At 39.4% G+C, this 12,887-nt stretch overlaps 1 protein-coding gene and 1 pseudogene across 2 annotated transcripts in view; both read right to left on the bottom strand.

Annotated features, from left to right (window-relative positions):
- Positions 1–12,887, bottom strand: part of LOC116545725 (pregnancy zone protein) — a 51,049-nt gene that overhangs the window by 21,407 nt on the left and 16,755 nt on the right. The window contains exons 4-6 of one of the 2 annotated variants that reach the window (XM_032272230.1): positions 5,698–5,862; positions 5,140–5,245; positions 647–794 (exon numbers count right to left, since the gene is read on the bottom strand). In XM_032272230.1, coding sequence (XP_032128121.1) covers positions 647–794; positions 5,140–5,245; positions 5,698–5,862 — 419 coding nt within the window. Of the gene's footprint in view, positions 1–646; positions 798–5,139; positions 5,246–5,697; positions 5,863–12,887 lie in introns of both variants that reach the window. The other variant, XM_032272231.1, reaches the window with a different exon arrangement.
- On the bottom strand, positions 9,122–10,221 carry LOC116545726 (annotated as a pseudogene).

The raw sequence follows: 12,887 nt of genomic DNA, 5'->3' as shown, positions 1-12,887 counted from the left end.
ACGAATGTGAGCCACTTTTCTCAAGTAAGAATCAATCTGCTTAAACTAATGTCAAGGACTGAATCCACTTAAGGGTATATAGGTGTTTGCATGCCTGTGAACACTAGATTATGTCCTGGGATCTGAGTCAGGAAAATAAAAGACACTAAATGGTACCTCTCCCCCTTATCAGCAAGTGGTCATATCCCAGATGTCTGTACTTTGAATACAAATATTTGAATTGTGATTCATTTTGGTCTTTAACTTCTCTTGCTATTGCATAATCTCATAAATAAGCATTTTTAAGTGACCAACGGTTAGACCCTTGGATTAACATAGCCTGATTTGTTTATGTGCCTGCTCCAGCCCTGATATTTACAGAAGCCTCCCTGAATGACATTAAATAGTACATATAGAATTGGATATTTATAGCTCCCATCTCTACTATTTGACAGCATCAGGAATAATTATTTTAGAATTGCTCGGCACTGAGACAATTACATTAATAAGCTTATACAGCTGCAGAATTTAACTTAAGTCTATCCTAAAAAGTAAGAGATTAAGATAATTATCCAGAACTTTTCAGAAAGATTATCTTAGAATTGAAAATGCTGGAGGAACCACATCCCCTCCCCTCTAGCCAATGGAGGAAAGTCAATTCACTTACTCCACTGCCACCAACTCCCAGATCCAAGTCTCAGGAAAATAACTCCGCACCGTTTCAGGGACTGGCCCTGAATTTTGTTCATTACTTACAGGTATTATATTTTGTGCACCAAATTGTGGAGAATATGGCATCGCTGCCATTCCTGAAGCTACTAAAGAAAGAGAAAATTGTCTAGTTAGGGAAAAGCATGCATTCATTTCATGGTGCACGTGTGAGACTTTGGAGAACAAATTTTCAGTTTTTCTGCTCAGAGTGTCCTAAAAGTCTTGTAGAAGTTGTAGAACTTGGGAAATACTTTGTGATCCCTCATTCTCTGAACAGAGAGGAGTCTTTGTCAGAGGTGAAAATTCTGTGTATCCCAGACATAGCATAATTTGATGTGAATGGAGGCTGGGAAAACAAGATCACTTGGAGACAGTTTTATGGGTTTTGCAGGGAAGGGCTGGTTTTGAGGTTAAGACAATATTGCTTCATTCTTAGAGAAACTGAGGAATTGTAAAATGCTCTTTAGGCATTGCGAGTGGTGGCTATACCGAAAATGGAATTATCAGTGGAGTGAACAGAATTTAATGACTTAAATTCTGTGTACTGTATGGAAGTTTGCAAAATGTTATTCTCTGGGTAATAAGATGAGGGCATTAGATTTTATTCTATTTATTTTTTGACATCTGAAATAAATAATTCAGATGTCAAAACAGATATTTTCATTAGGAATAGCTGTATGGTTGACACAAAGAAATCATTTACTAACTTGACAGGGCAGAGAGCTGGACATGAAGGCAATTTTGTCCATGTTGTGCCTGAAATCATGCTTAAAAACTGAATTTAAGTCTCCCTCCATGTACCTCATGTGATATTTCAGAAATGCATCAGTAGTAATTTCTTAAGTGAATATTACACACCTTCTTGCCCCATGTCCTTCCAAATGGCAACGATTTCTATCTTTGACTCTGATTTCTCACTGATGTTCTGTCTTACATTGTCTTCACTGTTATCTTAAATATTGAAATATCTAAAAGGAGGATGCACCTAAATGAACTATTTTCCATTTTCTCCTGAAGATGTCAAGGGCCCTTCAGTTAACAAGCCCTGGCATCTGGTGGAAGATGGCTATATCCTTCCCACCCTTACTGTCAACTTGATTTCCATGTGTCCTTTCATAGTCTCTGGATCTCAGTTTTATTTTTCTGCATCCCACAACTAATAAACTCTACAGTAAATGCCTTTAAACCGGTTTCCCAGGACAAAAATCTTATTTGTTTTTCTTGCTCTTTTTTTTCCATTTGACTTCATGAAAATGTGTTGAGTTCTGGACTAAGCCACTCATACTCTGCCTTGCTGCTGATCCCAAAATACTTTCAATGAAATGTTCTGTTCATAACTTAAAAATGGCTGCTCAACCCAGCTTCATAATACTTTTTTGACCTTTAATACCTTCAAGCAAACAACAACAATTAAAACAAAAAAACTCTGAAAATTTTCTTTTAATTTAGAATCTAGTGTGATCGAGACACATATTAGATCATGTCACTCCTCTTCTGAAAAGCTCCTTATTTCACTCATAGTATAAAAGTCAAGTCCTTACTATGACCTACAGGCCCCATACAATGCAGCCTCAAGTATTGTTTTGATCTCTGTCTCCAGCTGCTCACTCTTTATTCTCTCTGTTTTAACCACACTGGTTTCCTTTCTCTGCCTAGAACAATTCAGGCATGCTCTCACCTCAAAGCCTTTGAGAGATAGACTAGTGAGGAGGTTATGAACGTGGGATGTAGAATCAAACTCCCTGACTTGAATCTACCCCATGCCACACTTATTGGCTATGACATCTTAGTGGCTGAATTATTTAACCTTTCTGGACCTCAGTTTTTCTACATGTAAAATAGTGTTAAGAATACACACCTTATAAGGTTACTGCAAGAATGAAGGAAATCTATCTAAAATAATCTATCTATAACTATCTATCGGTCTATCAATCCTCTACCTATCTCCCTATTATCTATCTCCTGGAGCATAGAAAGCACTCCATAAGCATTTTCTGTTATTGATATTGTTTCCTACGACTGTAATACTCTTTTTTCCAGAGAGTCATATGGCTTGTTGTCTTCCTTCAAATGTTTGCTCAGATTTCACTCTCTTGGTAAGATCTTTACTGACCCCCTCATTTACATTTGCAACTTCCTTCAGTCTCAAAATCCCTTTCCTACTTGAATTTTCCTATATAGTATTTATGACCTTATAGTGAGCCATACAATATTCTCTCACTGCCTATTAGAACATAACCTTCATATTGTTGAAGATTTTTGTTCTTATTATTTGTTATATAAATAGAAACTAGGTCAATAAATATCGAACACATGAATTTAAATTTATAACTTCTTAATTTTTATAGTTTCAGGTACTAGTCATGTCTTTCATTGTCTGGCACAGTTTTAGTTCCTTGTTTAATTTAATTATTATCTTTCACTCTTCCTCTCTTTTAGGCCCTACCAACACTAGTGAATTTATCTTCTTCAAATCTTCATATGTACAGTTCTTTTTTTTTTCTTTTTTAAGACGTTATCTTGCTCTGTCACCAGGCTGCAGTGCAGTGGCGCAATCTTGGCTCACTACAACCTCTGCCTCCCAGATTCAAGTAATTCTCCTGTCTCAACTTCGGGAGTAGCCGGGACTACAGGCATTTGCCACCATGCCCAGCTAATTTTTGTATTTTTAGTAGACATCGGTTTCACCATGTTGGCCAGGATGGTCTCGATCTCCTGACCTTGTGATCCACCCACCATGGCCTCCCAAAGTGCTGGGATCACAGGTGTGCGCCACCGTATGTACTCATATGTACTGTTCTATACCATCAAACACCTTCAGGGTGTATGATGGCTTCCCAAATAGTCATGGAAGTGGCTATTTTCCTTGAACTTATTTTCAAGAAATATCACAAGATATTTTAGTTTTCTTAGCTCTTTTATTTCCTCATATACCTGACTCATTTATCTCTACTAATTTCAATCTCCGTGGTTTATTCATCACACATTTTAGAAGCTCTTTTTTTTTTCTGAGTGTTATTATATGATCCCACATCCATTTTTTTTGTTTGTTTTTTTTTTTTTTTGAGACGGAGTTTCACTCTTGTTACCCAGGCTGGAGTGCAATGGCGCAATCTCGGCTCACTGCAACCTCTGCGTCCTGGGTTCAGGCAATTCTCCTGCCTCAGCCTCCTGAGTAGCTGGGATTATAGGCATGCGCCACCATGCCCAGCTGATTTTTTGTATTTTTAGTAGAGACGGGGTTTCACCATGTTGACCAAGATGGTCTCGAACTCTTGACCTCGTGATCCACCCGCCTCGGCCTCCCAAAGTACTGGGATTACAGGTGTGAGCCACCGCGCTCGGCCCCACATCCATTTTTAATAAATTCCAGAATGTTTCCTTCATCCCTAACTTCCATGGTTTAAACTCGATGTTTGTTCTATTTAAGTCTCTTGGCTATTTTCCTTTCCCTTATGCTCTATTCTCATTATTTATATAATATCTTTGATATATGACAAAATCATATTTACCATTTTTGAGATATTGTTAGAAATGTGTGCTATCACTGAATGTATAAACAGTCCATGGCCCTTTAACAGGTGTCATTTTCTTTATAATAAAGGTCATTTAAAGATGGATATTAATCTTAAATGTAATCTAAATGCCAAGGAACATAGAAATGCTATTTAAACAATCAAATGTTCTTAATTTGCTTTGGCACATTGTATTTAGTTATTTTGTTGGGCATTTTCCAAGGTCTTGAAGAACCATTAGTCAAAGTCCTTCAATTTATTAATGAAGGATTTGAGGCTTAGAGAGGAGATGTGACACACCCACTTCACATATAGGACTTCTGATTTCCAGTCTGAGCTCAAGGCATATAGATTTCGTTAGCAGATGGACATCAGGAATATTTTGGAGAAAAGCGGAGTGGAATCAGGTGAGAGGGATGAGGCAGGGCTGGACAGTGTTCCAGTGTAAGCAGACCTGGTGATGGGACAGACGTTTTAATAAGTTGAAGGGTCTTGAAAATGTCTGCTTTATTTGAGTAGTGGTTTTGGCCAAAGATTGGGAGATATTTCTGAGATGTTCACATTGTTTCTTGTCACCAGTGAAGGATTTTGTCCTTCTTTATGTTTTTTAAAATACAGCATTCCTATGAATGTCTTTCCTGTTTCCATAATCAGAATTATTCTCTCCTTCCATTGTAAGCATTTTCCTTCTCCTATGGTACATCAGAATCTTGTATTTTATCTGATTTTGTGCCCTGAAATATCTGATGTATCTAAAAAAAATCTCTGATCAGTTTTGGTTATCACCAGCTAAGTTAGCAAGAAACAACTAATTTGAATCTTGGTTTCTCTGTGTGTATAAAATGGAAATAGGGCTATATTATCTCATTTTATATTTTTGGCATAGTAATATTATTGGACATGAAATAAAATTAAAAGCAAATTGCTATTATACCTCCATAGTATCCTTGACTCACTCCTCCTACAGGCGCAATGGGGGTGACTGAACATGACTTTCGTTTTCGGACTTTTGAGTTAGTGAACACCTTTAATCCCATCTCCTGGAAAAAATGATTATTCCATCAACTTGTAAGCTTGATTAGAATATATGAAACATACTATCCTTAGAAACTGCCTTATGTAATTCCAGTAGCCTTATATTAATTCTATGGTGAAACACCCTACAGTAAATCTACAGTAGTGAAATGACTACACTTACGGATTATTAAGATTGTATTCTTTATTTGCTATTGTTTACTTTGTGAAAAAAACCCTTACACATAACTAAAAAGTATCTGGATGAATAGGCAGAGGTTAGATCTAGCCCTGACTGACAAACTGAGTTTTGGCCTGATCCTGACAGAGACTTTAACCTCTTTATGGGCTTCATTTTTCTCCACTGAAAAATGAAGAGGCACATCTAAATAATTATTAAAATTATGCATAGATACAGAGTTTTATTAACATTCAATAAATCACAAGCCAGCATGTTAAGAAGTAGGGAGAATTTTACCTTGAGGAAGCCATAAACATCTGCTTCATCATTACTTGATAAGGGAACATAGAAGGCCCCATAATGAAAGATGAAGGGGTCGGGGCAGGGTTCGTGTTCTCCCTCCTGCTGGTTCACATTGTCAGGAAAACCGGTGAGATCCTTCACAGTTAGCAGATTATACACCTACAGCAGTGGGGAGATCAAAGGCAGAGCTCTTACTTTGCTTTTGAAATAGTCACAAGGAACTGAGAGAAATATCATAATAATCAGCAATCTTTTCTAGAGTACGTTCATGTAGCTGGCACCTTAGAGATAAGTTGAAGATTTTGCTTATATTTAACAGCGTTGTTTTGTTATAAAGAAATAAAATCTACTTGGAAAAATGTTTCTAAAGATTAATAAAATCTTAAGTTATGAAGGATTAATTAAAACTTCATTGTAGAACCTAGAGGTAAAAGTAGACTATAAAAAATATAGAAAAAGATCTGACTTGCATCTGTGTTTGATTAATGCTTAATGCCCCGAGGAATTTAGCTACACATTATTATTGCCACCTGTTAAATATCTATGTCTACTCAGGCTTATTCTCAGATAGAAAATCATATACACTGCCGATTAGAAGCAGCTGCCGTCTGCAGCACTTACGAAGTGGAATGAAAAGGGGTGAGTAAATTCAGCACCTTCAATTTGAAATATTCAGGTTTTCACAATGAGACTGACTAGGCAAGCAAGTTTACCCTCAGAGAACAAAGGAAAGCAGCGGGGGTGGAGATGGAGGTGGGGGAGGGCAACAGAAGGAATCCCCACTGCCAGCCAAGGGAAGCAGTGGGTGATTGTGCGACCTTGCCTGGGAAGTCACACTTCTTCCATGGATCTTTGCAACCCGTGATCAGGAGATACCCTCGTGAGCCCATGCCACCAGGGCCTTGGGTCTGATACACAGAGCTATGTGGAGTCTTGGCAGAGCAGCCGCTCAGGCACACAGAGACCCAGGAGTTTTACGTATTCCAGCCCTGGGATCCACAGAAAGGCAGGAAATCTGTTTGTACAGATCCCTAGGAAGGAAGCTGAATTCAGGGAGCCACAGACCATCATCCTGTGGACCCCACTTCCACAGCACCTCACAAGTTAAGACCCATGGTCTTGGAATCCCAGCCAGCCAATGGCAGTGGGTTGGAGCCCACCTGAGATGGATCAGAATTCCTGGCAGGAGAGGCGGCTGCCATCTCTGTGGTTCTGAGGGCTCAGCCACTCCATCCTGCAGGCTTGGAAAATACACATGATCTGGATGCGGAAGGGTCCCCCACAATGCAATACAGCTCCCTTGCCAGATTGTAACCAGACTGCTTCTTCAAGTGGGACCCTGATCCATTCTTCCTCACTGAGTGGGACCTTTCCGTAGGGGCTTCAGGTACTCCAGCCAGGGTTCTACAGACAGAGCTTTGATCTCTCCCTGGGATGGAGCTCCCAGGGGGCAGGGGTGTCTGCTATCCCTGCAGTTTGGTTGACTCTGACACTCCAACCTGCTGGCTTTGGGGAATACAGGTGGTCCAGAAAGGAAGGGTCCCACCCAATGCAGCACACCTGCTCTGTCAAAAAGCAGCCAGACTGCTTCTTTGAACAGGTCCCTGATCCCATTTTTCCTGACCGGGTGAGACCTCCCAATGAGGGTCCCCAGCCACCTTCAACAGTTGCATGTGGGCTGGCAACAGGTTAGTACTCCCGTGGGACAGGGCTTCCAGAGAAAGCCACAGGCTGCCATCTTTGTTGTTTCATGGCCTTTGCTGGTGATACCTCCAGGTACAAGAGAAACCAAGGCAACTGGGGTCTGCAATGGACCCCCAGCAAACCGCAGTAGCCCTATGATCGAGTGGCTTGACTGTTAAAAGAAAAACAAAGAGGAAACAACAGCATCAACAAAAAGGACCCCACAAAAATCTAATTCAAAGGGCAGCAACCTCAAGGATTAAAGGTAGATATGCTGCAAAGATGAGAAGGAATTAATTCAAAATGAAAACCGAATTAATTCAAAATGAAACTGAAAACACAAAATGTCAGAGTGCCTCATCTCTTCCAAATGACTGCAATACCTCTCCAGCAAGGGCACAGAACTGAGCTGAGGCTAAGATGGTTGAATTGACAGAAGTAAGATTCATAAGGTGGATAATAAGGAACTTTGCAGAGCTAATGGAGGATATTGTAACCCAATGAAAGGAAGCTAAGATTCATGATAAAACAATACAGAAGCTGGTAGCCAGAATAGCCAATTTAGAAAGGAAGATAATCAACCTGATAGAGCTGAAAACCATATCACAGGAACTTCACAATGCAATCACAAGTGTCAATGGCAGAATAGACCAAGAGGAGGAAAGAATCTCAGAGCTTGAAGATTATCAATCTGAAATAAGACAGGCAGACAAGAAAGAAAAAAAAAGAATGAAAAGAAATGAACTAAACCTCTGAGAAATATGAGATTATGTAAAAAGACCAAACCTATGATTGATCAGCGTCCTTGAAAGAGACAGGGAGAATGGAACCAAGCTGGAAAACATACTTCAGGATATCATCCAGGAGAACTTCCCCAACCTAGCAAGACAGGCCAACCTCCAAATTCAGGAAATGCAGAGAAGGCCAGTAAGATCAACCCAAAGACAAAATCATCAGGTCCTCCAAGGACAAAATGAAAGAAAACATATTAAGAGCAGCCAGAGAGACAGACTAGGTGGCCCATAAAAGGAAACACATCATACTAACAGTGGATCTCTCAGCCAAAAACATATAAGCAAGAAGAAATTGGGGACCAATATTGAAGAATCTTTTTTTTTTTTCAGAGACAAGTGAACATTTATTTTTGTACCTTTCCTCCTATGTATATTTCAAATCTTTTTCACAACAAGGCCCCAGGAATCTCCAGATTCACTTATGTCCCTGGGCTTGTCCACTGCTGCAGGAGTCTTAGGGAGCCTTGTACAAATGCTAGAGTTACTCAGTTATTAACATTAAACCCTAGGATAGGAGATGCAGCAAAGTAGGACTCCTTCCTCCACGGAATGTGCTGATTTCAGACAAGGCAATAGCCAATGTAGAAAACGCCGGAATTTTTCCTTGGGACTAGACTGTGATGAGAGGTGCTTGCTATGAACATAAGCTACTATTTTTTCTTTTGAGACAGCGTTTTGCTCTTGTTGCCCAGGCTAGAGTGCAATGGCACGATCTTGGCTCACTGCAACCTCTCCCTCCTGGGTTCAAGTGATTCTCCTGCCTCAGCCTCCCCAGTAGCTGAGATTACAGGCATGGGCCACCACACCCCACTAATTTTTGTATTTTTAGTAGAGATGGGGTTTCACCATGCTGGTCAGGCTGATCTCAAACTCCCCACCTTAGGTGGTCCGCCTTCCTCAGCCTCCCAAAGTACTGGGATTACAGGCATGAGCCACCATTCCTGGCCAGCTACTGTCTTTTCTTTGACCCTTCCTTTCCAGTTTTTGAAGATAAAGAAGGAAATAATCTCCAAAGATACTTAATACAAATTCTCCAAAACCGAAAAACACATGCTTCCACTTCATTGATAAAAATTTATTACAGTTTGGCACCTGGGTCTAGTTCAGTTGGCAGATGAGCTGATTGATGCATTCAGCCCGATAGCCAAGTGTCCCCATCTCCTTGAGGAAGCCCACTCTATTTTTGGTAGCATGACGGGCCACTGAGAGGTGGAAAGGGCACAAGACCCATGAGATCTCCTGGAAATGCTTCCCCGGGAAGGCAGTTTCATGAATGAGGTCTTCCAAGCAAATGACACCAAACTTCCCCAGGTGCTCCTCCATCACCGTGTTGTCTGTCAGAGGGATGGTCTTATTCTTGACCTTGGCTTGTCCATGTTTCAAAATGAGTTCCCAGACAGAATTCAGATTTGGAAATCCCCAGGTCACATAAGCTTCCACTATTTGCAGCATTTTTAGGTTCTGGGGGGTGACTTTTACAAAGACGCCACTAAAAATTTTCTTTAGGCGAAGTCTTGCAATGGTTCTTTGCACCAGTAAACTGACACCATCAATTTTTTCTATTCATATGACAAAGGCATGTTTACCTGGCAATTTGAAGGCATGAGGCTTTACTTCTAGTCATCTGACATGTACCTTGTCACATTTCCACTGCCAGGAATCATGTAGGAATAATTCCAGTCACTCAAACCTAGGCCCTTTTCCTTTCCTCTGCTCCTTCTTTGCCAAAAGTGCTTGCTTTGCCTGAGTTGCTTTCAGGGCTTGATAAGTCTTCTTCTTTTTCAGAAGATTTTCTGGAACCAAAGGGATTTTTTCTTTGCTCTTGCTCTGCCATCCTTCCAGTGTAGCAGCTACTGATCAATATTCAACAACCTTAAAGAAAATAATTTCTAACCCAGAATTTTATACCTGGCCAAACTAAGCTTCATAAGCAAAGGAGAAATGAGATGCTTTTCAAACAAGTGAATGCCTAGGAAATTCATGACCACAAGGCCTGCCTTGCAAGACTCCTGAAGAAAGCACTAAATATGGAAAAGAAAGACCATTACCAGCCACTGCAAAACACACTGAAGTACACAGACCAGAACACGATGAACTAACCACATAAACAAGTCTGCCAAAAAGCATCACGATCAAATTCACACATAAATATACTAACCTTAAATGTAAATCGGCTAAATGCCCCAGTTAAAAGACACAGAATGGCAAGCTGGATAAAAGCCAAGACCCATCAGCATGCTGTCTTTAAAAGTCCCATCTCATGTGCAAGGACAGACACAGGCTCAAAATAAAGAGATGGAGAAAAAATGTACCAAGCAAATGGAAAACAGAAAAAAGCAATGCTAGTTTCTGACAAAACAGACTTTAAACAAAGATCAAACAAACAAAGGTATTAAATAATGGTAAAGGGTTCAATTCAACAAGAAAGCTAATTATTCTAAATATATATGCACCCAGTACAGAAGCACCCAGATTCAGAAAGCAAGTGCTTAGATGCCTACAAAGAGACTTAGACTCCTACACAGTAATAGTGGGAGACTTGAACACCCCACTGACAATATTAGATGGATGATTAAGACAGAAAATTAACAAAGATAATTAGGACCTAAACTCAGCCCTGGGTCAAGTGGACGTGATAGATATCTAAACAACTCTCCACCCAAATTCAACAGAATATACATTCTTCTCATTGCCACATGGCATTTACTCAAAAATTTATCACATAATTGGAAGTAAAACATTCCTCAGCAAATGCAAAAGAAGTGAAATTATAGCAGTCTTTCTGATGACAGTGCAATCAAATTAGAACTTGAGATTAAGAAATTCACTCAAAACCACACAACTACATGGAAATTGAATAACCTACTTGTGAATAACTCTTGAGTAAACAATGAAATTAAGGCAGAAATCAAGAAGTTATTTGAAACTAATGAGAACAAAGAGACAATGTACCGGAATCTGTGGATGCGGCTAAAACAGTGTTAAGTGGGAAATTGATAGCCCTAAATGCCTGCATCAGAAAGCTAGAAAGATCTCAAAGCAATAACCTAACATCTCAACTAAAAGAACTAGAGAACCAAGAGCAAACAAACCCAAAGCTAGCAGAAGACAAGAAATAACAAATATCAGAGCGGAACTGAAGTAGATAGAGACATAAAAAAACCTCAAAAAAAAAAGTCCCGATGAATCCAGGAGCCCCTTTTTTGAAAAAAATAAATAAATAAAATAGACTGCTAGCCGAACTAATAAAGAAGCAGAAAAAGAAAAGAATCAAGTAGACACAATCAGAAATGATAGGGGGATATCACCACTGAACTCACAGAAATACAAACAACTATCAGAGAATACTATAAACACCTCTGTGTACATAAACTAGAAAATCTAGAAGAAATTTATAAATTACTGGACACATACACCCTCTCAAGACTGAACCAGGAAGAAATTGAATCTTTGAATAGACCAAAAACAAGTTCTGAAATTGAGGCAGTAATAAATAATCTACCAACCAAAAATAGCCCAGGACCAGATGGATTCACAGCTGAATTCTACCAGAGGTAGAAAGAAGAGCTGGTACCATTTCTACTAAAACTATTCCAAAAATTGAAAAGGAAGGACTCCCCCTAACGTACGAGACCACCATCATCTTGATACCAAAACCCGGCAGAGACACAACAAAAAAAGAAAGCTTCAGGCCAATATCCCTGATGAACTTCGATGCAAACATCCTTATCAAAATACTTGCAAATCAAATCCGGCAGCACAGCAAAAGCTTACCTACCACAACCAAGTAGGCTTCATCCCTGGGATGCAAGCTTGGCTCAACATACACAAATCAATAAATGCACTTCATTATATAAATAGAACTAAAGACAAAAATTACATGATTTCTCAATAGATACAGAAAAGGCCTTTGATAAAATTCAACATCCTTTTTGTTAAAAATTCTCACTAAACTAGGTATTGAAGGAACATACTTCATAAGAGCCATATATGACACACAGCCAATATCATACTGAACAGGCAAAGGCTGGGAGCATTTCCCTTGAAAACCAGCAAAAGAGAGGGATGCCCTCTCTCACCACACCCATTCAACATGGAAGTGGAATTTCTGGCCAGGGCAAACAGGGAAGAGAAAGAAACAAAATGTATTTGAACAGGAAGAGAGAAAGTCAAATTATCTTTATTTGCAGATGACATGATTTTATATCTAGAAAACCTTATTATCTTAACCCTAAAAGATTCTAAAGCTGATAAGCAACTTAAGCAAAGTCTCAGGATACAAAATCAATGTGCAAAAATCATAAGCATCCCTATACACCGACAACAGGCAAGCAGAGATCCAAATCATGAATGAACTCCCATTCACAGTTGCTACAAAACAATACAATACCTACAAATACAGCTAACAAGGGAAGTGAAGGACCTCTTCAAGAGAATTACAAACCACTGCTCAAGGAAATCAGAGAGACACAAACAAATGGAGAAACATTCCGTGCTCATGGATGAGAAGAATCAATGTAATGACAATGGCCATGCAGCCTAAAGTATCTTTAGATTCAATGCTATTTTCATTAAACTACCATTAACATTCTTCACAAAATTAGAAAAGTCTATTTTAAAATTCACATCGAACCAAAATGAGCCTGAATAGCCAAGACAATTCTAAGCAAGAAGAACAAAGCTAGAAGCATCATGTTACCTAACTTC

This window comes from Sapajus apella, unplaced genomic scaffold (genome assembly GCF_009761245.1).
Source record: "Sapajus apella isolate SASKATOON/1434 unplaced genomic scaffold, GSC_monkey_1.0 scaffold350, whole genome shotgun sequence".
Lineage (NCBI taxonomy): Eukaryota > Metazoa > Chordata > Mammalia > Primates > Cebidae > Sapajus > Sapajus apella.
This window is presented reverse-complemented; position numbering and strand designations above follow the sequence as displayed.